General features: G+C 54.2%; 10 protein-coding genes across 10 annotated transcripts; 4 read left to right on the plus strand and 6 right to left on the minus strand.

The window, feature by feature from the left end:
- Positions 1 to 65: 65 nt before the first annotated feature.
- Positions 66 to 2,204, minus strand: PGS1 (CDP-diacylglycerol--glycerol-3-phosphate 3-phosphatidyltransferase; the record flags this gene model as incomplete). The annotated part of the gene is made up of 6 exons (XM_076675663.1): positions 66 to 418; positions 504 to 678; positions 774 to 1,401; positions 1,481 to 1,758; positions 1,832 to 1,903; positions 1,971 to 2,204. The coding sequence occupies 6 exons, from the start codon at positions 2,202 to 2,204 to the stop codon at positions 66 to 68; spliced, it is 1,740 nt and encodes a 579-aa protein (XP_076537747.1).
- A 170-nt stretch (positions 2,205 to 2,374) lies between these two features.
- On the minus strand, positions 2,375 to 3,540 carry JCM15063_003743 (tetratricopeptide repeat protein; the record flags this gene model as incomplete). The annotated part of the gene is made up of 4 exons (XM_076675664.1): positions 2,375 to 2,938; positions 3,020 to 3,088; positions 3,152 to 3,384; positions 3,456 to 3,540. The coding sequence occupies 4 exons, from the start codon at positions 3,538 to 3,540 to the stop codon at positions 2,375 to 2,377; spliced, it is 951 nt and encodes a 316-aa protein (XP_076537748.1).
- A 308-nt stretch (positions 3,541 to 3,848) lies between these two features.
- GLC3 (1,4-alpha-glucan branching enzyme) lies at positions 3,849 to 6,796 on the plus strand (the record flags this gene model as incomplete). Its single annotated transcript, XM_076675665.1, has 12 exons — positions 3,849 to 3,919; positions 4,004 to 4,036; positions 4,157 to 4,329; positions 4,407 to 4,519; positions 4,595 to 4,650; positions 4,717 to 4,844; positions 4,908 to 5,268; positions 5,341 to 5,554; positions 5,638 to 6,026; positions 6,108 to 6,158; positions 6,245 to 6,449; positions 6,530 to 6,796. 12 exons carry the CDS (start codon positions 3,849 to 3,851, stop codon positions 6,794 to 6,796), a joined length of 2,061 nt encoding a protein of 686 aa, XP_076537749.1.
- A 1,095-nt stretch (positions 6,797 to 7,891) lies between these two features.
- Positions 7,892 to 13,669, plus strand: JCM15063_003745 (uncharacterized protein; the record flags this gene model as incomplete). The annotated part of the gene is made up of 20 exons (XM_076675666.1): positions 7,892 to 8,086; positions 8,219 to 8,431; positions 8,499 to 9,046; positions 9,116 to 9,353; positions 9,421 to 9,826; positions 9,894 to 9,988; positions 10,055 to 10,255; positions 10,329 to 10,786; positions 10,850 to 11,282; positions 11,349 to 12,039; positions 12,100 to 12,230; positions 12,299 to 12,339; positions 12,396 to 12,420; positions 12,482 to 12,532; positions 12,603 to 12,722; positions 12,788 to 12,848; positions 12,917 to 13,014; positions 13,086 to 13,229; positions 13,299 to 13,497; positions 13,587 to 13,669. 20 exons carry the CDS (start codon positions 7,892 to 7,894, stop codon positions 13,667 to 13,669), a joined length of 4,431 nt encoding a protein of 1,476 aa, XP_076537750.1.
- Positions 13,670 to 13,959: 290 nt separating this feature from the next.
- Positions 13,960 to 14,835, minus strand: YSA1 (ADP-ribose diphosphatase; the record flags this gene model as incomplete). The annotated part of the gene is made up of 4 exons (XM_076675667.1): positions 13,960 to 14,195; positions 14,266 to 14,453; positions 14,536 to 14,690; positions 14,758 to 14,835. 4 exons carry the CDS (start codon positions 14,833 to 14,835, stop codon positions 13,960 to 13,962), a joined length of 657 nt encoding a protein of 218 aa, XP_076537751.1.
- Positions 14,836 to 15,163: 328 nt separating this feature from the next.
- JCM15063_003747 (uncharacterized protein) lies at positions 15,164 to 17,751 on the plus strand (the record flags this gene model as incomplete). The annotated part of the gene is made up of 4 exons (XM_076675668.1): positions 15,164 to 15,504; positions 15,583 to 16,594; positions 16,680 to 16,921; positions 16,998 to 17,751. 4 exons carry the CDS (start codon positions 15,164 to 15,166, stop codon positions 17,749 to 17,751), a joined length of 2,349 nt encoding a protein of 782 aa, XP_076537752.1.
- A 116-nt stretch (positions 17,752 to 17,867) lies between these two features.
- Positions 17,868 to 20,186, minus strand: RIB1 (GTP cyclohydrolase II; the record flags this gene model as incomplete). The annotated part of the gene is made up of 2 exons (XM_076675669.1): positions 17,868 to 19,893; positions 19,957 to 20,186. The coding sequence occupies 2 exons, from the start codon at positions 20,184 to 20,186 to the stop codon at positions 17,868 to 17,870; spliced, it is 2,256 nt and encodes a 751-aa protein (XP_076537753.1).
- Positions 20,187 to 20,409: 223 nt separating this feature from the next.
- Positions 20,410 to 21,629, minus strand: JCM15063_003749 (uncharacterized protein; the record flags this gene model as incomplete). The annotated part of the gene is made up of 3 exons (XM_076675670.1): positions 20,410 to 20,888; positions 20,951 to 21,033; positions 21,094 to 21,629. 3 exons carry the CDS (start codon positions 21,627 to 21,629, stop codon positions 20,410 to 20,412), a joined length of 1,098 nt encoding a protein of 365 aa, XP_076537754.1.
- A 381-nt stretch (positions 21,630 to 22,010) lies between these two features.
- JCM15063_003750 (uncharacterized protein) lies at positions 22,011 to 24,738 on the minus strand (the record flags this gene model as incomplete). Its single annotated transcript, XM_076675671.1, has 7 exons — positions 22,011 to 22,402; positions 22,477 to 22,720; positions 22,805 to 24,022; positions 24,080 to 24,140; positions 24,205 to 24,446; positions 24,526 to 24,643; positions 24,722 to 24,738. 7 exons carry the CDS (start codon positions 24,736 to 24,738, stop codon positions 22,011 to 22,013), a joined length of 2,292 nt encoding a protein of 763 aa, XP_076537755.1.
- Positions 24,739 to 25,521: 783 nt separating this feature from the next.
- Positions 25,522 to 27,149, plus strand: JCM15063_003751 (glycoside hydrolase family 18 protein; the record flags this gene model as incomplete). Its single annotated transcript, XM_076675672.1, has 6 exons — positions 25,522 to 25,644; positions 25,706 to 26,031; positions 26,104 to 26,258; positions 26,321 to 26,577; positions 26,647 to 26,816; positions 26,903 to 27,149. 6 exons carry the CDS (start codon positions 25,522 to 25,524, stop codon positions 27,147 to 27,149), a joined length of 1,278 nt encoding a protein of 425 aa, XP_076537756.1.
- Between the last annotated feature and the right edge of the window lie 160 nt (positions 27,150 to 27,309).

Here is a 27,309-nt window from a genome sequence, read left to right on the forward strand (position 1 = left end):
AACTTGCATTTCGTAGTCTCGAGTGGTGCGCCAAAAGAAAAAGATGCAAAGACATAACATGGTGGTTACAACATGGATTTGATCACGTTTGCAGCGATCCTAACTCCCCATCCAACCTGTCGATCCTTCCTCTCGAACAACGTTTGATCGACGAGATCGTTTGCATCTTGTCTGATCCCTTTCAATTCCGCCTCCAATTGTTTCCGAAGTTCGAGACTTTGAGTCGTGACCAAAACGTTCGCTTCGAGGTCTCTCGTTGCTGATCTCGAACCGTAGTTGGAAGATCCGATCAAGGTCAGGTAGGGAGGGAGTGGGTGTAACGAGAGGAGGTATTTGTCGAGATCGTTCGCGTCAGCAAGTGGAGATGCGTTCAAGGGCGTCGAGAACCGATTCGACAAGGCTGGAGTCAACCAGATACCTATTGCGAAAGAGGTTTTCCAATACCGCAACCGAAAAGTCAGCTGTGCCTTGAGAAATCGATGGTGGTGGAAGATATCTCTCACCCTTGGCGTGATAGGTCCAGTCAAGTTTCTTCCATTCCCGCATCTCGATCCCAGATTCCGGTTTTCGTCTCCTTCGAGTTTGTTGTTCAACTTGCTCGAAAAACTCTTTCGAGAATTGAGTGTACGCTGGGGGGATGTATTTCGAAACTCCTTTCGAACCAAAGAACCCATTTGCCTAGCGTTTTTTCAAGAACCCGTGAACCAAACCCATCAGTATGATACTTTGGTCGAACCTCGACTAGAAATAAAAAGTCAGAAAAACACACTGACCTCGGGAGAAGCCGAAACGATCCTGACTTTCGCTTTGCTTTCCAACACCAACCTCTTGTAATCCTCTCTCAACCCGAAATACCCCGAAGTCCAATCAATCTTGGTTTCCCCACCTCCTGGTGCAGTCGCCAACGCGTTTGCGAGTTTGAAGATTTCGGGTACGACCAATTCCGTTTCGTCTCGAACTCCAAACGGAAACATTTGCAGGACCGGTCTCAACGTCGTGTCGTAGGGAGGTGGAGGGAACGAAGGATGGTAAGAAGTGGCAGTTGATGGAGGAAAGTTTGGGATCGGTGCGTTGGGAAAAGGAGGTAGAGGTGAAGCGAGCGATTTCCAAGGTTTCAAACGCCAATGCGAAACGAGGTTCGTGAACGCTTCGGCGGCCGAATGGGAGAACGCAGGCACGAGTCGAGATTTCGAGAATGGTGCACAGGGGAACGGGTTCGATTCGGGCCAAGTCAACGAGATGGCAGGGTGAGCGGTCGACGTGTCGGATGCGATCACTCGAAACGAGTACGATGAAGTGACGTTGACGAGAGAATGGAAGAAATCGGCGAGGGGTGGATGCTGGTTGAACTCGATGTAACGGTCTTGTCGGTTCGTGAAATAATCTCGACTTAGGTTAGCCCTGCAAGGTTTTGAGCATTGTCTACGAGTCAGTACTTCGAGAGGTTGGAAATGCGTTGCGAACGGATGTTGCTTGTTACCCAGACATGATCACGTCGTCATCGGTGCCATAGATCTTCATGTGTTGCAAACCCCACCCTTCGTTGAATCGTTTCGGCACGACTCTCTCGATCCATCCATGAAGTGCGGGAGTGTGGAACAATCGGAGGTCGACACGAGTAGGGAATGCCGCTGCGAGACTCGCGAGGAGTGAGGCTGACGATGGGTTCGGATGTTCCCGAGTCGAGCGAAAGTAGTCCGTCAGGAACACTAGCTCTAGCTGAGGGTTCTCTCGCAAAGCTCGATGCAGTGTCTCGACCTGTTTTTCCCTCGCTCAGTAAGAGTGTATGAGCTTTGCATCCTCACTGTCTGAGAAAAGGACTAGAATTCACGAGTTCCGTCTCTTCCTTGCCAACGTACAGACTTGCAATGAAGATCCTCCGCTTGGCATTTGCAATTTTGTTCTGCAGTGAGAAAAGTAATGATTAGCGCGTTCGTGGTAAGGGTATCACAACGCGAATGGCGACTTGCTAGGAGCGAAGCGTAGAACTGTTTCGGTTCATGCAGCACCTTGACACATTCTTGCGCCCGCGTGCGGAAGCAAGGCAAGGGAGACAGTCGTTCCTCGAGGTCTGCGAATGCGGGATGGCGTAGGTGATCGGCCGCAGCAGAGGAAGTCGAAGTCGATGAACTGTACGCTCGGCTACCGGTGGGTCGTATCCGTCCTAGAGCGATCAGCCTCGTGGACGAGACATTCCTGTGCATCACCAACGATTTGGGAACGCCCCTCTCTCGCCGTCGGAGTTGCAGAACAGAGTGTCGAGACTATGTTTGATGACAGCAGTTGGCGATTCCGAAAAACCCTGAAACTTCCGAAAACGCGTGTAAACCGGGATCCCATTTCCCCGCGAGACAATATCAAATGTAACAGATTTCTACTTCTTGCCTTTCTTCTTCTTGCCTCCTTTCTGGTTCGCGCCACCACCCGTTCCTTTCTGCGGGGTCGAGGTAGTACTGACTCCCGAGTTCTTCGTCGTCTCAGGTGCATCACTGCCTTGAGTCAACAACGCTGTAACCTTGTCCTTCTTCTTGCCTCGCAATTTCTCCTTGTGTTGCATCAACTGGTCTCGCATCCCGACTCGTTGTCGTTTCGGGATCCACCGGTCCTCGTCCGGTACTCGATCCGGTTTGTAGTGTTTCATCGACTCGACCGGTCGGTTCGAGCGAGACTTGGGAGGTCGCTCTTGCCCCGTCGATTTCGAATTCGGGTCGTTTGATGTTCGAGAGGGTTGCACTCGAGGGGTCGGTCTAGGTTTCGAGTTCGAGTAACTCGAACCGAGTTGCAGGATCGACGACAGGGGTCGACTCTCGAGTTGTTCGATCGACGACGAATCGTGTTCGGTCGAGGTCGCAGCGAGGGTTGGAACCGATTCCAAGAACGTCACGTGATCTTGACAAGTTTCCGAATTGTGCTGCAAGTCTGCCACCTCGGGCGAGTCCTGCACAGCCAGAAAAAATTGGGAGAATTCGGGTTCAGAGAACGTTTTCTATTCAGCGAGCGAAGGGGAACGAGGTTTTACGAGGTCTGCCGAATGGGCGAGTTCATCAAACGCGTCTCGACCTTGTTCGTAGTTGCCCAACCTGTAATCCTGTTTCAGCAACCTAGTGTCAGTCGGAGCGTAATAGAAGACCTGGACATCGGGACCCCTCACGATCTGAGCGAGTACGATTTTGGTCGCACGATCTTCCTCCTCGTGATCACTCTCGTGGCCGTCAAGGAGCACTTGTCGTGCTTCGAACGGTCGAGATGATTTGTACAACGCGTACGACTTGGCGAGCCGACTCGCTCGTTCGGATCGGATCACGACCGCGTACTGTTCGAGCGCGAGTTGTACCTGCAGCCGGGTTTCGAGCGCGAGCTGATCTTGAGGATCATTGCGCAAGACTTGAGAACCAAAAGATCAGTCAGTCGAGGGGATCGATAGGGAAGCGGAGCGAGAGGGCGGAGAACTAAACTGCGTTCACAAGTCTTGAAGGCTGCCGGGTACAGCGCTTGATCGAGCTGGTCATGCAGCGTGCGATACAACTTCTGGTTAGACATGGTGGTCCGTCGTGGAGGATGAACAGAAGTTCAAATGGGGCGCGACGATGGGAGAGCGGGGTGCATGCATGCATCTCCCAGTGCAATTCCGCGTATATGCCAGTGTACACAAGAGCTTATCTAGAAATACGCTATACTAGACGAACATGCAGAGAAAAATGTATGAGAAAAGGGAAAGACAACTCCGCGGGCCGGAAATGAATCGAGTAGTGTCCACGTCAATCTCAACTTTCACATCGATATCTCGCCTCTGCCCATTCACTCTCGTCTCCCTCTCCCGCTTCGCCCCCACTCTCTGTACATCGACGATGACAAGTGCCGTCGATACAACCCCGCCCAAGCCTCAAAGCAAGTTTGCAGTCATCCAGGAGGACGAATAGTGAGTGCCCACCCCCACTTCCTTCCCACTCTTTTTGCCCAACCCTCCCTCCTCGACTAACCCCGTCTCTCCTGCTCGAACCAGCCTCGAACCTTTCGAATCTGCTATCCAGAAACGGTCAGTGGCGTCGATTGCTCGCCTCCGGCTTGTCTGAACCGCAGCTCATGCCTTCTCCATTGTTCTCCCATGACGCCCATCTCCCACTCTCGATCCTCCTTCTTGGTACTTCGCTCACAGAAACGACAAGTTTGATGACTGGGTCGCCAAGATCAACCAACATGAAGGCGGGTTCGAGCGCTTCTCGCGAGGATACGAAAAGTTTGGATTCATCGTCGACCCGACCACGAACGACATCTCGTACCGCGAGTGGGCCCCGAATGCTGAAACCGCTCATCTCGTCGGAGACTTCAGTCAGTCGTCCCTTTTATTTGGCACCGTCTTCATCTCGCGAGGACCAAGCACTGACTCGTAATCTCTGATGTATCAGACAACTGGGATCGCAATGCAAACCCGTTGAAGAAGAACGACTTTGGTGTGTTCGAGACGGTCATTCCCGCGATCAAAGGTCAACCTGCGATCGAGCACAATTCGAAAGTCAAGGTTCGCCTCGACTTCTCTCTTTCCTTGATTCATCTCGACGTTTTTCGATAATCTGATGACCCTTGCAAAACGTAGATCTCGATGACGATCCCGGGCGGAGAGCGCATTGAGCGACTTCCCGCATGGTCCAAGTCAGTCCAAGGGACCCCTTCCCCCCACTATGAATGCGATCCAACTGACCTTGCCGAATTCCGTAGGCGCGTCGTCCAAGACATGAAAGTGTCGCCGTTGTACGATGCCGTCTTCTGGAACCCTCCTACGACGTACCAGTTCAAGAACAAACGTCCCGCTCCTCCCCGTGCGACCAAAATCTACGAAGCTCACGGTAACTTCTTTTTGTGTCTGTTGCTCCTGCGCCTGCCTCGGTCACTGACGACACTTGCTCTAGTTGGCATCTCGAGCCCCGAACCCAAGATTGGATCATATGACGAGTTCACGCGGGACGTGTTGCCTCGGATCAAAGCGCTCGGGTACAACACGATCCAACTCATGGCGATCATGGAACACGCGTACTACGCCTCGTTCGGATACCAAGTCACTTCGTTCTTTGCCATCTCGTCGCGTTACGGCACTCCCGAACAACTCATGCACCTGATCGATACGGCGCACGGCATGGGCATCACGGTCCTGCTCGACGTCGTGCACTCGCACGCTTCGAACAACTCGCTCGATGGATTGAACATGTTTGATGGTTCCGAACACCAGTACTTCCACGCAGGTCCGAAAGGTCGTCACGAACTGTGGGATTCGTCAGTTTTCCCCGCAACGCTCTTTTTGCGCAATTCTTGACCGTTTGGTTTTTGTGTTTTTGTCTCTCCCAGCCGCCTGTTCAACTATGGCTCGCACGAAGTCCTCAGGTTCCTGTTGTCCAACTTGAGGTTCTACATGGAGGTGTACCAGTTTGATGGGTTCCGATTCGATGGAGTCACTTCGATGATGTACACGCATCACGGTATCGGTACCGGATTCTCTGGTGGTTACCACGAGTACTTTGGAGACAATGTCGACGAGGAAGCCGTCGTGTATCTCATGCTCGTAAGGATCTTGTCTTCCCGACCAGCCTCGACTGGTTCGCCCAAAGGCAATGCTGCTAGACTGACAATTTCGATCGGATACAGGCCAACACGATGATTCACGAATTGTACCCCAACTCGATCACGATTGCCGAAGACGTATCGGGCATGCCCGCGCTGTGCCGCACCGTTCAGGAAGGAGGAGTCGGGTTCGACTACCGACTGTCGATGGCAGTACCCGACATGTGGATCAAACTGCTCAAAGAATCCAAGAGCGACCTCAGTTGGGACCTCGGCAACATTTGTTTCACGTTGACGAACCGTCGGTACCGCGAGAAGAGTATCTGTTATGCCGAATCTCACGACCAAGCGCTTGTTGGAGACAAGACGTTGGCGTTCTGGTTGATGGACAAGGAGATGTACACCAACATGAGTGACTTGACCGAATTGACCATCGTCGTCGATCGAGGATTGGCACTCCACAAGATGATCAGGTACGGTCCTTGCCGATTTCCTCCCCCGAGACCACCTTTGAGACGATTGGGACCTGACTTGGAGTGTATTCCATGCGACAGGTTGATCACTCACGCTCTCGGCGGGGAAGGATACCTCAACTTTGAGGGCAAGTGAGTGACTGTTTCGTCTTCCCCTCGCGGCAAGCAGTGTAGACAGACGATCAAGTGACTAATGTCGTAACAATCCACCTTTTCAGCGAGTTTGGTCACCCTGAATGGCTCGACTTCCCTCGTGCCGGCAACAACGACTCGTACAATCATGCGCGACGTCAGTTCAACTTGATCGACGACGACTTGCTTCGCTACAAGTACCTGTGGAGGTTCGATCAGAGCATGAACCAGTTGGAGGACAAGTATCAGTGGTTGAGTAGCCCTCAGGCGTACATCTCGCTCAAGAACGAGGTAAGGGGACCTTTCCTCTTTCGGAGGAAGCAACTAAACTTTGCTGAACCATTTCGACTTTTTTTTTTCGTTTCGAACAGAGCGACAAAGTGTGCGTATTTGAGCGTGGCAACTTGCTGTTCGTGTTCAATTTCCACCCTACGGATTCGTTCACCGATTACCGTGTCGGAACCGATTGGGCGGGCAAGTACCGAGTCGTGTTGAGTTCGGATGACAAGTACTTTGGAGGACACGACCGGATCGACAAATCGGTCGAACACTTCACGACCCCGATGGAATGGAACGGCAGGAAGAATTGGTTGCAACTCTACGTCCCTTCGAGAACCGTTCAAGTTCTCGCTCACTAGGAAATTTTCCTTCTTCTCCCTATTCTCACCGACAAGGTCTCTCTCCCCTCCCCTAGCTCTCATCAAAAAAGTATCCATTTTGCAGTAACCCTTGTATCCTGTTCCTTTTTTCTTTTCCCACGAAATAACCGGTGTCAGTAGTTTGTTCCGTTCCTCTGTCTCTCGCTCTCTTCAGTAATTTCAGTTCCAGCTGTTTTTTCTCGTCTTTTCGGGCCAAAGGTTTTTTTCTTTCTTCAAAACTTTTGCGTGTCCTTCTGCTCCCGTTCAAGCTTGTCGGACTGACACGTGGCAAGCTGCAGTTCAATTCTCCGAGATGTGGAGCTTGTGAGACTCTACTTGAATGTTGCAAACGTGACCGGTCCGCGTTACTGTAATAAAAAAGTTGAATCAGCGCGCGCGGTCAAACTTTGTTACGAGTTTCTGCGCGAGGACGAAACCCGGCTCGTCAGTCGAGCTTCGGACACTGTAACCGGTAAGTACAAACGCATATTCAAGCAGGAACGCCGAGTGTACTAGAACCGAATGGTCAATTGTTTATCGCATGCATATGTGTCACGCACCTGTATGATTCTGGCTAGGTTCTGCGTACGTCGGCACGGTAACTGACTAGTCTGACGGATTCAAGAGGGAGGAGAACTCGGTTGTATTTTTGTAGACCCACGAGAAGGCGTGTTGTTGAAGCTTGAGATGACGGTCCAAGCGTGCTTTCGGACACTTGTCGAGAGTGCTGACGACAATCGGCGTCCCGCCGCCGAATCGGACCCGGATGGCCGCACCCGGTTCCCCGATCTCAATTTTGCTGATTTTGCTGACAGATTGGGCGATCGACTTCGGACTCGATTTTTCTTCCTTTGGGGGCCAAAATGTCTCGGGCCGACGTAGCCCTCGCATCTCTCTTCACTCGTCGAGTCACTCATCTCGGTTTGAACGGAGGAACGACTGACATCTCCATTTCGAGTCAGTCTATCGCCACTAGTTCCCTCGACTCGCACGAGGACTCGAAGCCGGAAACTGTCCGATCGCTTTCACCCCTTTCACTTCTCCCAAACAACCTCCTTTCTCAACACACTTCAACTCGGCAACTGCAGGACGACCATGTCTGCAGCTGCTGCATCTGTAGTGGGATCGGCCCCTGTTGTCCCAGCCCATGACACGGTCTCTGGCGAGAAAGCCGAGGTTCAAGCACTACCGGCGTCTTCTGCCGCAAGCACTCTCGCCGAAGAACAACAAGCCGCGACGCGCTCGGATGCAGGCCATGTCAATGTGAAGGATGCTGAGTCTCAGTTCGAGGTGAGTCCATTGGCTTTGATTCCGCCCTGGTCCCGTGAATCGTTCCGCGAGGAAATAGACCGATCGGCGAGATTAGCCAAGCCGGTTTCCTCTAATTCTCGCCGCTGACGAACCTGTTTTCTCGTTTTGTAGAATCTTCGACGAGAACTGTCTCGTCACTCCTCGGCTCACCGCAACAAGACTGGAGAGAAGGATCTGGAGAAGGAGGGAGAGGATGACGACGACTTCGATCTCCTGTCATACCTCCAAGGTCAACAGACCAAGGCAGACGAAGCCGGCATGCATCGCAAGGTCGTCGGTGTGTCTTGGACTGGCCTCACAGTCGTCGGCGCTGGTGGAATGAAAGTAAGTTGGCTTCTGGTCCGCCCTCTCTTCAGGTCATTTACTGATATACCGCTCGTCCGGCCTGTAGATCTTTATTCGCACTTTCCCTGACGCCGTCAAAGAAGCGATTTTATGGCCCGTCATCAAATTTTGGAAAATCACCGGCACCGGGCCCTTCAAGGCTTCACCCCGCAACCTGCTCGAAAACTTCGACGGATGCCTCAAGCCGGGAGAGCTCTGTCTCGTGCTCGGTCGCCCTGGATCTGGCTGCACGACGTTCCTCAAGACGATCGCGAACCAGCGAGGCGGCTATTTGGCCGTCAACGGAGACGTCAGTTATGGCGGAATCAATGCCGACGAAATGAGGAAGCGCTTCCAAGGAGAAGTCGCTTACAACCAGGAGGACGACGTGCACCACGCGACCTTGACGGTCGCTCAGACTCTCATGTTTGCCCTACGTCTCAAGACTCCCGGCAACCTCCTCCCGGGTCACTCGCGCAAATCATTCCAGAAGGAAATCTTGGACGTTCTCGTCAACATGCTCGGAATTTCTCACACGAAAAACACGAAAGTCGGATCTGCCTACGTGCGCGGAGTGTCGGGAGGAGAGCGCAAGCGCGTCAGTATTGCCGAGATGTTTGTCTTCTTTTCCTTTCTTCTCGATCAAGTCGACGCTGGCTGACTCGCTTTGACCTTGAAAATTAGGATGGCGACCCGCGCAGTTGTACAATCCTGGGACAACTCGACCCGAGGTCTCGATGCCTCGACTGCCCTCGATTACGCCAAATCGCTCCGGATCCTTGCCGATGTGCAGCAGAGCGCCCTCTTCACCTCGCTGTACCAGGCGGGAGAGGGCATTTTCGAAGTCTGTGACAAGGTCTTGGTGATCGATGAGGGCAGACAGGTCTACTTTGGCCCTGCGAAAGAAGCTCGTGCTTACATGGCAAGTCTTGTTTCTCGAGACCACTTCGTCGTGCTTGCCCTGCAACTTATGCCACTTTGACCTCCAGATGTCGCTCGGTTACGCCGACTTGCCTCGCCAAACTACTGCAGACTACCTCACTGGCTGTACCGACCCGAACGAGCGTCAGATGCAGGAAGGTCGCTCGCCCGACAACGTCCCATCGACGCCGGACCAACTCGCGGAGGCATTCCGCAAGTCCGAGATCCATGCGCGCATGATCGCTGAGCGGGACGCTTTCAAGGCTCAAAGTGAAGCGGACGACGCTCGCCGACGAGAATTTGAGGAGGCTGTCGTCTCTGGCAAGCGAAAGGGAGTTGGAAAGAAGTCGGTGTACACCGCATCGTTCCCGGCACAACTTTCGGCCCTTGTAATCCGCCAGTTCCAGCTTCGCGCGCAAGATCGCGTAGACTTTGTCGTGTCGTGGACGACCTCGATCGTTGTCGCTCTCATCAGTCAGTTTCTTCCTCTCCCTCACCGGAGGCTGAGCTCCGAAAGACTGATACTTGTTGTCTGCTGCAGCCGGTGGTGTCTACTTCAATATGCCCGAAACTGCCAGTGGTGCCTTCACTCGAGGAGGCTTGATTTTCATTGCCCTCTTGTTCAACTCGTTCCAGGTAAGCCGGCGAAGTCCTGCTGCTACGACTGTACCATGTTGACACGACTTCGTTTTCCAAAATCAGGCTTTCAACGAACTCCCTACTCAGATGATGGGTCGCGGTATCACCTGGAGGCACAAGCAATTTGCGTTCCACCGCCCTTCTGCCGCCACGCTGTCGCAAACGATTGCCGATGCGCCAAACAACGCCTTGCAAATCCTCGTCTTCTGCATCATCGCGTACTTCATGGGAGGGATGGTCCGAACGGCTGGCGCATTCTTCTCGGTGAGTCCTCCCTTCTCTGGCTCAGCGTGTCGTTGTGTTCCTTGTCGCTGATTCTTGCCTTTCTCAACAACAGTTCTACCTCATCGTCTTGTCCACGTACTTCTCGCTCGCTGGATTCTTCCGCCTTCTTGGTACGCTCTGCGCCAACTACGATCAAGCCTCGCGACTCGCCTCCGTCATCATCACCCTCATGATCACCTATTCGGGCTATCTCATTCCAATCTTCTCGCAGAAGCGCTGGCTGTTCTGGATCTCGTACCTCAACCCTCTCCAATTCGGTTTCAGCGCCGCCATGAGCAACGAGTTCAAACGGATCAACCTACTGTGTGACGGTTCCTACATTTTGCCTTCGAGTCTCGGCGGTGTCCTGCCCCAGTACCCCGCGACGCTCGGTGCGAATCAAGTTTGTACTCTCGCTGGATCCGTTCCGGGGCAGCAATACGTGCGCGGTAGCGACTACATCTACGACAGCTTCCAGTACAACGTTGCCGATCAGTGGAGGAACTGGGGAATCACAATCGTATTCTTCGTGTGAGTGTATACGAGCCACTCTCCAATCAGGCTTCATTAGCTGAACCGAATCGTTGTCGACAGCGGATTCAACATTATCCAAGCTATCTTGGCCGAAACGCTCTCACACGGTGCTGATGCGCCCTCGATCAACGTCTTTGCCAAAGAGGACAAGGAACGCAAGGCGCTCAACGAGAAGCTCGCCGGCGAGAAGGAAGATTTCCGTGCCGGCCGCATCGAGCAGAACCTCGGAGATGATGTCGCTCACACGCATCCGTTCACCTGGGAGGATCTCACCTACACTGTTCCCGTTCCTGGAGGAGAACGTCAGCTTCTCAACCACGTCTACGGATATGTGCGACCCGGCCAGCTCACTGCCCTGATGGGCTCGTCTGGAGCTGGAAAGACCACTCTGCTCGACGTCCTCGCCTCGAGAAAGACGATTGGTAAAATCGGAGGTCTCCGTTTGTTGTCTGGTCAGGAACTCCCACCGGATTTCCAACAGGGTACTGCCTACGTGAGTCTCTTTGCCCCTCTCTTTGTCAATAATTTTTGTCGCTAAACTCGGGCACCGGAAATGCAGGTCGAGCAACTCGACACTCACGAATCCACTGCCACTGTACGCGAAGCCTTGCGCTTCTCGGCCTACCTCCGTCAGCCTCACCATGTCCCGAAAGCCGAGAAGGACGCCTACGTCGAACAGATTATCCAGCTTCTCGAACTCGAGGACAAGGCCGACGCCATGATTGGAATGCCCGGTTTCGGTCTCGATGTCGAGGCTCGCAAGCGTGTCACTATCGGTGTCGAGCTCGCCGCCAAGCCGCAAATCCTCCTGTTCCTCGACGAACCGACCTCAGGTCTCGATGGTCAATCCGCCTACAACGTCGTTCGGTTCCTCCGCAAACTCGCTGCCGCTGGACAAGCCATCCTCGTGACGATTCATCAACCCAACGCCCTCTTGTTCGAAAACTTTGATCGGCTCTTGCTCCTCAAGGCAGGTGGACGAACTGTGTACTTTGGCGACATCGGCAAGGACTCGCACGTTCTGCGAGAGTATCTCGCCGAGCACGGCGCGCACTGTCCTCCCGCGGCGAACCCCGCCGAGTACATGCTCGAGGCGATCGGTGCCGGTTCCAGCAAAGCTGTCGGCACTCGAGACTGGGCCGATCTCTGGCTCGAATCGCCTCAGTTTGCCAAGGTCAAGGAGGAGATTGCTGAACTCAAGCGTCAGCGCACCGACGGAGATATCTCGAAGGGAGAGGCAAAAGGCGATTGTACGTCCCGCTCCTCCTGTTTTCGCATAAATCCCTCTAACATCCGCTGCCGGAATGTAGACGCCACGCCATTCTTGCACCAGCTCCGCACTGTCAGCCACCGAACTCTCCTCGCGTTCTACCGTTCGCCCGATTACGGATTTACTCGTCTCTTCAACCACATCTCGATTTCGTTGGTCGTTGGTCTCACCGTGAGTTTTGGGCCGTCGTCGCTTCTTGCGCTCTCATCGAGGCTCATGCGACTCTTTCTCTTCTCCAGTTCCTCAACCTCGACAACTCGGCTGCCTCCTTGCAATACCGGTGAGTCTGCAAGTTCGAGCGGCGTATGCACCTGTTCTGACTCGACCTCTTTACAGTGTCTTTGCCATCTTCTTCATCACAGTATGTCACGTTAGCAGAATCCGCATTCCGGCCAAGCCTGACCAGATCCTCTCGTCAACAGGTTATTCCGGCCATCATCATCTCACAAGTCGAACCCATGTTCATCTTCTCGGTCCGTCGATTGTCTCCCTCGAGGGTCTCGATCCGCATCGCTCCCAGTCTAACTCTGTCTTCGACAACAGCGCATGACATTCATCCGCGAATCTTCGTCAAAGATGTATTCGCCCTATGTGTTTGCGCTCTCGCAGCTCGCAGCAGAGACTCCCTACAGCGTCCTGTGCTCAGTGGTCTTCTACCTCTTGGTGAGTCGCTCTTCGGTCCCGCTCGACGATGGTAAACCCGAGGCTGACGCAGCTTGTCTACGTAGCTGTACTACCCTATGGGATTCAACACTGATAGCAACCGAGCGGGATACGCCTTTGCGTTCAGTGAGTTCTCGCTCCCTCCGATGGATGCATCCTCGAGTAACTGACCCGTTCCTTTTCTCGCTCTCCAGTTTTCCTCGTCGAGATGTTCGCTGTGACCCTCGGTCAAGCAGTGGCTGCTTTGGCACCCACGGTGTACTCTGCGGCCATGACCAATCCCTTCTTACTGGTTCGTGCCGTACCTTCGCATTTCTTCCAACGGAGAATGAGAGCTCATCGTTCCTTGCTTGGATGTTCCAGGTCATCTTCTCGCTCTTCTGCGGTGTGACTATCACGCCTCCGAACATGCCGGCCTTTTTCCGCGCGTGGCTCTACCACCTCGATCCGTTCACGTATATCATCGAAGGACTGGTCACGAACGAATTGCACAATCTCCCCATCCAGGTATGTCCCTCTTTTTCTCTCTTGAATTCCCGCAGCCAGGACGAATTGACCTTCTTTTCGGCATGACAGTGCAAGGATTCCGAGTTCCGCATCTTCAACCCTCCCGGCGGCCAAACTTGCGCAGAATGGGCTGGAGCGTACATCTCGGTCGTCGGAGGTTACTTGCGCCAACCCGATGCCACCGCCAACTGCCAATACTGCACGTATGCGGTTGGAGACGACTTTACAAACGCGCTTGGCATCGAGTACAGTAATCGTGGTCGTTCGAGTGAGCCTTTGTCTTGCCTTTTCAAAGAAAACTATCTTCCTTTTGAATCGACTGACCATGGATTCGTCTCGTTGGATCAAATCAAACAGTTGGCTTCTTCGTGTGTTACTGTGTCTTCAACTGTGTGGTCACGGTTGTCGCTTCTCGACTTCTGCGATACGCCAAGCGTTAAACGAACGAAAGCTCGTCCTAGATCCAATGCATGGTCTCTCTATAGAATTGAAAGTGGTCATATACCTCCTAGTGGCTTCGTGCTCGCATGCCTACCGAATCGCATCTTACGTTTGCAATTTCTTACCTCTGCATATATGACGTGTTTGTTGCCCATTGCTTCGGCGTCTGGTTGCGAGACACGTCTGTACACCTGAGTTCGAGAGTAGGCTTCGTGGAATGGGACTGTCGGACATGTTCGACGCAAGTAGGCTATGAATTTTCCACAGGATATATACACAAAATTGCATTTCAGAATTTCGCGCCGACCTGTTTCGCAACTTGGATCCCGGCCGCATAGTGATGTAGGCGCGCATCGACAATGTACCCCAGTTTCTCGTACGCTTCGAGATGCTCGTACAAGTCGCGCACAGGTGTGATGCGTACTTCGATGTGTTCCCCTTCGTCGAGATGAGGTTTGGGTTCTTCCTCGCCTTCTCGTAATTCGACTTCGAGAGTTGCGAGCACCATGTTTGCCTTGGACATACCTTTGATTTTCGCGCAAGAAGAAGGTTAGAGACCGACGAAACTGCAAAGTAAAAAGACAAAATTACTTACCTGGGTCACTGACGACGGTTCCTCCCAACTGGACGACCTTGACTCGATCTTTGAACGCATCACCTCCATACCCAGTCTCCTCGTACAACTCTCGTTTCGCAGACGTCTCGGGCGATTCTCCCTTGTCGATCAAACCTGCGGGCAACTCGACGCAGATTGCCTGGATTGGAGGTCGATATTGCAAAATCCTGTCCCAAGTCGTAAAGCTCCTTCGATCAGTCTCTTCTCTCGAGGGAACATAAAGTCGTTGTGTATGACACGCTTGCGTACAGAGGGATTGAAGTAGGACGGTTTGGATGCTTGAGGAGGGCGGCGATCGCGACGGCGTCGATGCCACCTTCGCTTGTCGTCTTGCGTGCAGCCATCTCCCACACTCGGTCCTTGCCGTCTTCGTCGGTCCAATCGATCTTTTGCAACTCGATCCACTGTGTTCACGGTCGATGATGTCAGGGGTTCCTCAACTCGGGATCCAACTGTTGGTGGAAGGCTCACTTTGCCCTCCTGCATCTGTTCGACGTTGCGGATCTTGGCATCCCCTCCTTGGTACGGTTTGACGGTGACGGGCGACATGAGGGTTCGGATGAAGGGAACCCGAAACAATATTGATGATGAGATCGCGGTCGATGCGGATGTGGGGGATCGGCTCGTCCGTGATGAGACGGTTTGACGGATCAACGGTGCAGTTGACGAGGCGCAACGGCGGGCGAGCATGCAGTGGAGATGGTAACCAGAGTGGTACGAGGGCCCTGCGTCACTCGCTGTATCGGTCGCAAATTGTAGATTGCATATGTAGTTTAGTTACAAATCCCGGCCGCGATCTTCCGCCGTCCGGCGTGCATCCTTTCATCATCATCTCCCTTTCTCGGTCGGTTTCCCAACTTTGTGGTGGCGCAAGGGCATGGGAATGGACGTTGATTCGAGCCGAGCTGCGACGCTGACGAGCCTCCCACCCGAGATCCTCATTCGCATCGTTCGCTTCTTCCTCGACCCGCGCTCGATCGTCCGCCTCGGTCGCACCTGCACTACCCTACACGAACTCGCGCGATCCGACCTCGTGTGGAAAGAGATCGTCCTCGACCTGGTTGGGACGCACGGGGTACATTCCGAACCAGACGACGACGACGATCTCGACTACCACGATGACCTCGACAACTCTGCTACGACCTGGTGGGAGCAAGCCAAGTTCTTGCTGCCAAATGCGCGCCACCTTGGATATTTTGCATCATCGATTCCGTTCAGGTTCGACTCTCTCCCTCCCTTACCCCTATCTTCATTTCCTGTGAGCACTGTGCTCACCTTTGCGTGTATTTTCTCTAGCTCTCGCATCGTGCGAGTCGCCGTTGTACTACCGCGAGCTCGCGAACGCGGCGAAACGCACACATTGTCGTCACGACCGCCTCGGTATCGGATCCATGCAGCACAACTTCGCCCGATGAATCAATACAACGTCAATTCGCCTCCACCTCGACACATGTTGCCGTTCGGAGCGAACCTCGAGATCACGCTCGACGCGTATCACATCTCGAGACACGAGAACCCCCACCACCCCGATGCGGGCATCTCGTGCGATGTCCTCGAACCCATGTACGATTTCTCGGCGAGCATGATCGACATTGATACAGTACGCGGAGCCGTCCTCTCGAGACCGAATTTGGAAACGAGACCAGCAGGTGCGGTACCGACTCTCGATCCCGATCGTCACCGTCGTCCTCGGGTGGTACGGGCTCAACTTGGACTCGCGCTCGAACCCGTGTCGCAACTCGTCAGTAACGATTCGCGCAGATCTCCGGATGACGAGTCTCACCCGACGAACCCGGAACTGTCGCGAGAGGCGTTGCTCGCCTTGTTCAGTGGCAGGTTGCCGAGACGAGAATGGCCGACACTCGAACTCGTCGGATTGCATCCCTGGCGCTCGCGTTCAAACGGCAGAATCCAACCTGGCCATCTCGATGAGCCGGTCAGGCTACAAGTGGGACGATCGGGCGCGTTCCGGGGACTGCAGGAATGGATCACCGAACGAGGAACCGAAGCTCGACTCGCGCGCATCGAACGCCACTACGGCGAGACCTTGGACAGCCAGCAGGACGATCAAGCGTTTGTTTCGGGCTTCAGACTGAAAGCGAAACGAGCGAGAACTGCGCGATCGAATCCACCTGCGAGTGCTCGAACGGGCACGAACCGCCCAGACGTGCGGTCATCGTCACCTGCCCATAGGCGAAGAGGGATTGGGAGAAATGGAGGAATGGCAGTACTGTGGAATGGGCACGAGGAAGATCCAGACGAGGTCCCGAGAGTGACCATCTTGCGGGCGGGTGATCAAAACGAAGGCGTAAGGTGTTTTCCCAGCTCGATGACCTTGCGCATTCGATCTTGTTCCCTAACCTTGTCTGTGGTTGTATGTCTTCATCATCTAGGGCATCGTCTTGAGACTGCAGGAAGAGCGAGATCATCCTTCAGATGCAAGTTCCGACGACGAAGCGGATCCTGCGTCGAGTTCGACATTTCCAACAGACAATCTCGCCGATGCGATCGACGCTACGGGCGAAGCGTTCTTCCCCATCAAACCACCTGCGAAACCCATCTCGTGGGAAGAAGCCGCCTCGTTCAATCGATCTGATGAGACCGAGATCAGTGCGAGGTCACTCGAAGGCATGTGGTAAGCAGTCTCTTCCTCTCTCACGCGAGAGACCCTGGCCTTTAGATCGCTGATGATTCGGTGATAATTTCTTCAGGCTTGGATCGTACGGAAGTCACGGGCTCGAGTTTGTCCACTTGTCGGTATCGCTCTCGAACCCTACTTCCTCTCCACCTTCTCGTCCTCCCACCCCAGATCCAGACAGCTCGACGTGCTGCGACCGGGAACAATCAGGTTTCGCTCCGATTCGAATCTTGACTGCAACCAAGATCACTGGCGACACGAACGTTCCTTCGGGAGAAACGACTTGGATCGCATTCCTCGACGAAGTTCAAGCTCGACCTCTCGAATCAACTCGTCTTCATCATCATCGTCGAAACGATGACATGGGATCTAGCGAAGATTGTCTCTTTGACCTGCCCATCTCGACCATCTCGCAAGAGAAGTGGGATTCGATCAACCGACAAGATCCGAACCGTACCCCTCGAGTTCGAATGACGGATTGGAACGAGGGTACGACCGAGGGAGTCGGTCAAATCGCACTCAGTGGGTTCTTGCAACCAGGCTGGACCTCGGCTTCGGTCAGGTTCATCCGCAGTCGGTTCGTCGTGCGCAAACACCGCGAAACGGGTCGAGTCGTCGTCACGAAAGATCAGACGGTTCCGACGCCAGCGACAACTTTCGAAAGAGACGATGATGTCTTGCTCGACAGTCGCGATCGCGGAGGAGCAGAGGAAGAGAAGGGAGGGGAAGAGGATTGGGAGACTACCTCGTACGAGAGTGTCGAAGAGATTCAGTTGAGATGGGCCGAGATGAACAAGATTGCCATCTTCAAGCGCGTTCGAATATGAAAACTTGGAAGAATTACGGACACTCCTTGCTTGCTTTTGAGACTACTTGAATAAAGAAGCCGCCAAATCATACAATCGAGCGAATTTTTACAACAAGAGGACCCTAACCCCTTTAACTAATGCTGCTCTGGTTCGGTGCTAGCTGCTCGAGTCTCAGGCAGACTGGTGACGCTTTCACTCAAAGGATGAACCCCTCGTTTCCCTCGTTTCGTGGTCGTGGTCGAAGCAAGCGAAGGAGATTCCGATGAAGGAGTCGGAGGGGGCGCGACGAGCATGTGACCCATGCGTTCGATTTTGGTCCGCAGGTACTTCTCGAGTTCGGGAGAAGCCGTTGTCGATTGTCCAATCATGCCTACTCCTGAATGTCGCAAGTGGTACATGGCGGAACTCTCGGACCTGCCATCATCGTACTCGTCGTCCGAGTAGTCATCTGAATCTTGCGAGTGGGACGAGGATGAGAGCGAATACGCGTATTCGGGATCATCGTGTTCTTCGTCTGTGACCGAGGTCGAAGCTCGGGAAGGTGAAGGTTCTCGCGAAGGGTTGATTGAAATCGGGACAGAGGACGACACCTCGTGCTCGTCGATTGAAGAAGGCAAGCTCGTAACGCTCTCGACGAGTGTCGATCGCTTCGAGTCTCGTTTCTTGTGTGATCGTTTCTTGTGGTGTCCTTTCGAAGCAGAGGATGATAAAGGTTGTCCTCCACGAACATGGTGATCATGATGCTGTCGGTGTCGTCTCCGTCTCGCTTCTTCCCGTTCAGCCAGGATCCAACTTCTCGGAACCATCGCGACGCGTTCAACAACGCGAACTCCTTCCTTCTCGATTTGCGTGATCTTGTCCGGATTGTTTGTCAACAGCCTGACTCCCGTGGCCAGGTCGTTCGATCCGGCAATTCCGAGATCCCTCAAGATCGCACCGGCGATACCGTACGTCCTCATGTCGGCTCCGTGTCCGAGCATGAGGTTGGCCGTGACCGTGTCGTGTCCGAGATCTTGCAAGTTGTACGCTCTCATCTTCTCGAGCAATCCAATCCCTCGACCTTCTTGTCGCAGGTACACAACGACGCCTCGACCCGCCTTCGTGATGAGGCGGAACGCTTCGTCGAGTTGTTCTCCGCAATCGCACCGTTGCGAACCGATCGTTTCCCCCGTGAAACATTCGGAATGAATACGAACGAGCGGACAGTCGACGACCGAGTGAGTAGGAGCGGCTGCGGCAGATGAAGCCGAGCCAAGAGGGTCGGGAACAGGTGTTGACGCGAGGGACGGAGAAGGAGGTGACGAGAGGTAATCGGCGAGCGGTCCGAGTGCCGTCGAAGCGATTTGACTCGTAGCGGTCAGTCTGCCAACGTACGCGCCTCTCACGATCCGTTCCTCGTCGGTTTCGTGTTCGTGCCATTTCGCATCGAGACTGCGACTACGAATGAACGGCAAGGGTCGGTTCGAACTCTTGGACCGGGTCAAGATCGGTGCGCCTTCGACCGCGTTCGTCGTGACCGACGTCGAAGCCATTTGAGCGTGATCTGCCACGAACGCGAGATGTTCTTTCGTATCGTGGTTGTTGGTGTACAAATGCAGGAAAATGTGACCGTGTGGGGTAGGGATGCGGGTTCGCACGCGACACTGCACTTCGAGCGGCGGAAGATTCGTCGCAGATCCACCCACGGTTGCAGTTGCCGCAGGGGACGACGCCGCGTGGGCGGGCTCGGTCGCTTGCGGGTCGGGACGAACGGCCGAGGGTGCGGTTGTCGAGAGTGGAGGCGAGAACTCGATCGTCTTTTCAAGCAGTGGCGGAGTCGAAGGTTGCCGCAGGAACTTGGCGAGGGCTTCCTCGCGCAATGATTTGACTGGTTTCGGTTCTTGGTCAAGTTGCGGTTCGAGCGGGAGTGGGAGCGATTGCGATCGCAATTTCGCGGCGGCGAGCTCTTCTGCGCGAAGTTTGTCGGCGAGTTCTTTCCGTTTCTTTTCCTCTTCCTCTACGCGCAGACGAATGTGTCGAGGTGCTTGGCGCGATTCCATCTTGGGTCGACTCGCGGCGACTGCGGGACCGGATGCAGATGCGGGTAGGCGCTCGCCATCGCACGACGAGTAGGCGAGTGCTTGCGGGAAGTACGTGTGCAGGTAGTGATTGCGAGTGTTGCTGGTGTCCCCGAAGAGGATGAGTCAGCTAGACATTGCGGGAGAAGAGCGATCGACGACGAACTCGGCATTCGCAGCGCTCGCGGCAGCCATGACCATCAAAGGATCGACGGGAGGTCTGCGATCAGACATCGACTTGCGCTTCTTCTGAGGTGCGACTCCTCGCTGTGCGGTTGCGTGATTGCCGAGTGGAGAAGCGTCGGCGGATCCCGTCAGCAATTCGAGCATCTCGAGGTCGTTGGCACTGATGGCGTGGTGCTGCCGGTCACTCGGTGCGTGCTGGACAGTCGTCATCTCGAAGCAGCGTGAGTGCCCGACGACGCGAAAAGGAGCGGAAACAATATCAGGCGCCGACGGGTAGATCGATCCGAAACCCGGATTGCCTAATTCCGCCTGTCCGCGCCTTGCCCCCGCGGGCGATACTTCTTCCGCAACTGGCGCAGTCCTCTCTTTACCACTGCAGTCTGACAACACAAAGATCGAAAGAGGCAAAATTGAAGGTTCACATAAGCGCTAATTATCCAATCACTTCGGGCACAAAATCGAGTCGGAGAGCGCGGAACGAAGCATGGGTTAGAAACCGTCGATGTACTCTATTAGAAGATGACGACGTCGCATGAACCATCTCAGTCGACGATGACGACGACGATAAGGACGCTTTGGACGGCGGGCTCGTAGTCCTATCCGTCGAGTCGCGGGTCGGAGACGCTGTCGATGCAGTCGCACTAGTCATCCGGGTCGTGTTCACGACAGAGCTCGACCTGGACTCGCTGGTCGTCGTCGAACTTCTCGAGCTTCCGAGCGTTGACGTTGTCATTGGACTCGTGGTCGTCACGACCGACGAAATTTCCACCTCCCGAGTATCGCTCGAGCTTGCACTCGTCATCAACACTGGCGCTACTGCACTGGACGTAGACGTCCTGACTGGGACCGTGGTCGAAATGGTCCGTTCAACACTCGTCCCGCTAGGTGTAGATTTCGAGTTGAACGCTGTCGCTAAGGAACCCGCCCGCTTGGGTGTAAGCTCAATCGACCTCTGGATGCCAGAAAGAACTTACCTCCCAGGTCTGGGACTTTTGGGTTCCCATCGCCAGTACTGCTCGAGTGGTCCTTAAGCCCTACCACGATTCCAACAATGGTCCTTTCAACAGGTCAAAAGTCAGCGGTCTGTCGCACCACGAGACAACCCAAAAAAGCTCACGCAACTAGGACGACCATGCCTATGATCCCGATCCAGTACCACTTCCTCGAAGTCCCTTGTTCCCTCATGAGCCATTCACTCTTGTCGTCCTTCTCACTCGCTCGGGCGAGTACACTGTACCGACTCCAATCGACCAAACGTTCTCGTTCCGTTCCATTTCCTGATTCCGATTCGCCAGTTCGGTACGATCGAACATCTCCAAACGCTTGTGCTTGTTGTAGAGATACTGGAGACTGCAATGGAGAATCGTGTTGTTGCGCGAACGCCGCTTTCGGAGGAACGACAATCGGTGCAGGGACCGCACCAACATTGTTCTTCGGACGAACCGTCGACAATGTGACCGTTCGAGCGTAGTAGTCGACTTTCTCTTGCTCAGCAAGAGTACGTTCAGGGTTATTCTCAGGTACTACGACTCGAACCTGTTGTTCGGCCATCGACACATGAATCTTGGGAGGAGGGGACAAAGCGGTGCTGGGATAGGTTGGAAACTGGGGTACTGGAGATCGGTAGAACGGATCAAGGTGCGAGGCGGACATTCTTGCAACGAGTCTGTGCACTTGGATGAGGTCGAAGAACGGAGGGAGGAAATTTGGGAGAGAAATCGAAGGTGACGAGGTTGATGAAACGAACGTAGTTGCAGTCGGAGCTTGCAGGGCTGTCGGGTGAATAGGAAGAGCAGAGAGTTGGTCTGTAACTGAGGTGATAGAAAGAGAAGCAAAAGATAGACAGGTCGTCTTGAAAGGGGACTCCAGATCGCGAGGACAGTGCTTCGAATGAAACGCGTGCACGTGCACGGACGCGTCTGTGCGCTCGCCCGCCAAGCCTCTTTGAAAATTTCCGCCGTACCATTCACTTTTCGCGTTCTATTGCATTGATAACTTGGAAACAATCTCAGGGGGGGAATTCAGGTATTCGAACTAACAGGTCTCCCTAAAAATGACTCTTGCAGTCAATTGTTCCTCACACACATAGACAACCTTCTTCGCTGCCGTCTTGCCGTTCCCCGATTGATCGTACCTCGCAGCGACACACATCTTGTCCCACTCGTCTTGACTGATCTCTCCTCTCTCGATTGCTCGCGCTCTTTCGTGACGGGTGAGCTCTTGCGACGATTGGAACTCTTGAGCTTCAAGGACCGCAGCTGCGAATGAATCAGCAAATGTCGTCCAGCTGTCGTGAGTTGGTGAGGCGTAAGGTGATGCATCGAGGACGAGACATTCGTAACAGTCCTGGTACGGCGCAGATTGGAACCGGGTCTCGGGCGACGAAGACTTTCCGAGGGAGTCGAGTACGGTATCGACCGGAAAGACTACAGCAGCAAACACCCAGAAGCGATGTCAGGTTTCGTGTCAGGCGGTAAAGGATGGAGAGAGTCGGTCGTACAGGAAGTTGTGGACCACCTCGCAGCTTTCCTTTCGATCGGTGTAAGCCCGCTACGAACTTTGTCGAGCCAAATGTCGGAAGGTTTGCAACAAGTGCAGCTGCGGGCCATCGAGCACCTTGCGGTCGTATCCATCGGAACATGTGTCGTCTCGTTCGTATCCTTGTTGCGTGCCAAGACGGCAAATCGAGCCGAGAGTGCTGCGATGGCATCGAGGAGCTTTCGAGAGCGAGGATCCGAGACGGGCTGGCCGTCATTGGAAAAGAAGCAAAGCGATTTCGGTGTCAGAGAACCGGCAAACATGAACCTATAGATATCGCCGGCACTCACGAGCTTGATGTACATCCAGTTACGTTCCCATTCCTCGACGTAGACAACCTTTCTGCCTCTCCCCTTGGGTAACTTCTCCTTGCTCTCGATCCGTTTGACCCGCCTACCACCCTGACTCGAGTTGCTCGTACACAACACGATCCCGCTCAACCTGAAAATCTTGTCTGCCGTACCCGACATTGCCTCGCTCGAACACGACATCCAAGCTGGGTAATGTCCCAATGCCGCAAGACGACGATTCTGCGCCCAAGCATCGAGGGACGGAGTCGCGAGGAGTGCGCAACCTGAGCACGCGATGAACGCGTAGAACAAGTCCCATGCTTCTCGAGTCCAAGTCGCCCCTTCGAGGGCGTCTTTCCAGACCTTGCCTCCCAAAATCTCGACCGACAGCTCCTCCTCTTTTCCGTCTTGATCGGCTACACTGTCACCGGGGAGAGCTCGAGTCGCCAGAGACGGACGGAATAGGTTCGAAATCGTTTCGGCGATCACTCCTACCCCTAGGAAGCCGATCTGGGCATCTTGCGAATCTGTGTTGGACGATGCGGTCGATCGAGCGAATTTGAGTCCATGCCAAAGTTTCTCGACGGGGCTCTCCTCGCGACGACTACCGCGCACGTCTTGTTCTGTCGATTCGATTCTCGATTCGAGTGCATCGAGGAACGATTCGACGCTGTCAAATTTGACGCCACAGGTCGATTCTCCTCCCACCGTGAGATCGCTCGGGATTGCCAAGGCGAGATTTGCGAGGGTAGGAACTCGAAGTACGACATGGCGGAACAACCCCGAAACGACTGCATGCCAAGTCTCGGGCCGGACAGACGCGGGAAGGTCTGAAGGGAACTCAAGATAGGTACGAAGTCGCGTGACCAGCTGTGAAGCCGACGTCGGTTGCTCTGGGGTCGATCTGAAGAAGTCTTCGTTGTCATCATTGTCGGAGAGGGAGGAAGAGGGGGAGGTCGAAACCGAAGTGGTTGAAGGGTATTGCCGAGCAGCTTTGCGACGGGCAGCTTTGCGCTGGTTCTTGTTCATGCCTTGCAAAGGAGCGGAAGGTAGTGGCTGCTCGGTGAGGGGAGGGGTCGGAGGAGGCGTGAGTAGACCGCTCGCTTCTCCAGGCTGCTTGTCGTCTGTCGAGAGGGGTTGGGCAACATCGTTGCATACGAAAGACGGGCCTTGAGGCTGCGTCAGAATCCAGGATGCAGACGAGTTGGCGAGCGTGATCTGGACAGTACGCAGGGTGAGGTCCGTCCATTCACGCTTCGATCGGTAGGAGCGCACCTTGTATGCTTGTCGATCGAGAGCTCGAAGAAACCTCTCGAGTTTGGTACTCTCATCCTTGCTGTTGTTGCGGTAGGAACAGTAAACCGACTGTCGAGAGAGACAGGGCAGCGAGACAACCGTACAGAATATTGATGAAGAGGCAATGGCCTCCATCCCCGCCAGCGTAGAATTGCTGGTGATGCTCCGCCCTCGCCACGACAACCCTCCGCACGAGGCTCCATTTTTGTCGACAGGCAGCACTCCAATGCCGCAACTGTTCGAGACCGTCTTCTGCATCGATCGCGTCGAGAGACTCTGGCAAGGTAGTGTCGTTGAAAGCTTCGACTGCGAGGGAATAGCGTTTGTATGTCTTGAGCAGCTTTGCCTGTTCTTCGGAAATCGAGTAGGCACAATCGTCAGTTCATGTCTTAGGCGGTTCGTTCTAGTTGTGGAAACAAACTCGCCTGGAGTTCTTCGTGAACCGAACACCATTTCGAGCGTGGCGAGGGAGCGCGAGAACAAGTTGCTCGAGTGATATTGTCGAAAGCTAGACAGTGATTGCAAGAAGGAGGGCACGGAGGGCTAATGGAGCACCTCGAACAAGTTCGTGAGCTGGATGACTTGGTTGGCTGCAAGGTTGGGGCAGTGCCGTGTACTCACGGATGATCGAGATGCATCGTGGGAAAGTCTCTGAGCTGATTGTGTGGAGAAGAGGACAAGATCGCGGTCGAGAATGGGAGATTGCGGAATCGAGGACCGCACGGGCTCCGTGACCGGTCACGCCACAAAAGGTCGAAAAGGTGCTCATCCCGAGGACTGACGCAACAGGCGAGGGATCATTCCGATAGCTGGCTTGGACTAGTTTGGAGTAGCTTGTACCGTGGCACTAGACAGCTAGAAGCGTTACATCGAGGACTGATGGCTTTCCAGCGCACGGTTCGTCGGAGACGTGATTGTCGCGGACTGCCTGATTAAGAGTCGAGTCGAAATGCCGGATCAACTAGCTCGTCAGCAAGCCCATCGTGAGCGGCAGTCTGAAGGCGGTTGATGCGACACTGGGTGTAGTCATGGAATGCGTGGAGACAGTCGATGGAGGCTGCAAGCGTTCAGTGGCTCATGCAGATGACTGAGCCGCTCATAGTTGCATGTCTCGTGCTCTTTGACGAGAGTCCGCTGGGGCTGGACAGGTGATCCGAATCCAGAGGCAACGATCAGTCGCGTCGATCGAATTTGACGTTCGCGAATGTTTTCCGTGGTTAACTCTCCTCGTCGCGCGTCCAACTTGCGCCTGATAGTAGTGCAAGAGCCAAGTGCGAGTCTACGGTATACCTGACGGCAGGCGACACAGCACAAGATCAGCCTACCCGAATCGCGGGATTTGTTGATTCAACTTTCGGCGCGCGTCCGCTGCGCTTGCCGCTTCCGATCCCTCGTTCAGCACATCGACTCTCGCCGCTACCATGCTGTACAAAATCTCGGCAGTCTTGGGCTTCGTTGTCGCATCGGCTGCCGCTTACGGTACCGGCTTCACGGGCCAAAAGGTCGTTTCTGGTTTCTATCCCTCTTACTCTCTCGCGCCTGCTGTGGGTCTCTTTCCATGTTCTGAGTGCTCGGATTCGGGCTGAGAACGATCGGCTTGCGCAGGACATCGACTTTGCGCCCTACACCCATCTCAGCTACTTTGTTTTCACGACCACCCCTTCAGCATCGGCCGTCTCCCAAGCCGGCATCGATGATTCGACCATCATTGACTTTGTCACGCGAGCGAAAGCGGCGGGCGTCACCGCTGGATTCACCGTCGGAGGATGGACCGGTTCGCAGTACTTCAGCTCGAATGTCGCCACCGCCCAGAACCGCACGCTCTTTGCCCAGACTCTGCTCGCAGTCGTCAACAAGTATGGGTTTGACGGTGGAATCTCGATCGATTGGGAATACCCAGGAGTGCAAGGAGAAGGTGATAACATTGTCAGGTAAGAACGCTCTCTCGCTCTCCATAAGCCTCTGAATCCAGCCAAAGCTGAACCGGAAAACGACATTTCCAGCCCAAACGACGCAGACAACTACCTGCTCTTTCTGCAGACTCTGAGGAACCTTGCCGGACCCAACGTGCGACTTCAAATCGACGTGCCCATGACTGGGATCCAAGGCGCAAACGGTCCACTGACCGACATGTCGGCATGGGCTGCCGTCCTCGATTGTGCGCGAGTCTTACCACGCGAATATTATGAGAATGGATGTGCTGACCAAGCTCTGGAACAGACCTGAGTATCATGACTTACGACGTCACGGGTCCTTGGTCCGGCTACACGGGTCCGAACTCGCCTCTGTACTCGACGTGCCAGCCGCCGAACAACAAGATCAGTATAAACGATGCCATCACAACGTACCTGCGTACCGGGTTCACCCAGAACCACATCACGATCGGCGCCCCGTTCTACTCGTACTCGTTCTACGTGAAAAGCCCTCTGGTATCGCAGAAATGTTCCGACGGTTCCACCTCGATTGTCACTCAATACGTAAGTATGAGTTCCGCTCTCGAAGGATAGTGAAGATGAAGGTGACTAACTGCGCGGACACAACACCAGCCTTCGAGCGGCTCGACCTGCGGCAATTTCCTCGGAAGCGGACCTCAGTACAAGTACTCTGAGCTCGTCGAGATGGGATACTTCAAACCACAGAGTGGATTCCGTCGACTTCGAGATACCGCGTCTCAAACTGTCGTTCTCTACAACCCGACCACCTCGGTCTTTATCCCGTAAGTTCCTCTCGATCATTGTTGTCATAAGCGCCCAGGGATGTGTGTACTCAACATTTCCTACCCTCTGGTGCCCATACTCACAGTACGGAAGATCCTATCACGATTTGGGCAATCTCTCGTTACGCGTTCCAACGCAGGTTGGCAGGTCTGACCGTGTTTGACATTTCGGGAGACTACCAAGGCCAGCTCGCTAGCCAGATCCAGAATGGGCTCAACATCAACAAAGGAGCTGGCAACCCTTCAATGTCGACTTCGAATGCTTCCAAGGCAAAGCGAGCGACACTCAAGCGACACCTCGAGAGATCTTACAGGTCCTTCTCGTCGCATTAATTTATGTCTCCACCGTCCTATCTATTTATTTTTGCGTCTCTTTTTCGGGTTTCGAGAGGTCATGATGATTTACGACAAGGTTTCCTAATTCCAAATAATCGTGATATGTTAAAATGCGGAATAATCTGTACAGACCTGTTGGTACAAGTTGCCTATGTGT

The sequence above is a fragment of the Sporobolomyces koalae genome (genome assembly GCF_050403365.1).
Source record: "Sporobolomyces koalae JCM15063 DNA, S_koalae_JCM15063T_v1_ctg1, whole genome shotgun sequence".
In the NCBI taxonomy this organism is placed as follows: domain Eukaryota; kingdom Fungi; phylum Basidiomycota; class Microbotryomycetes; order Sporidiobolales; family Sporidiobolaceae; genus Sporobolomyces; species Sporobolomyces koalae.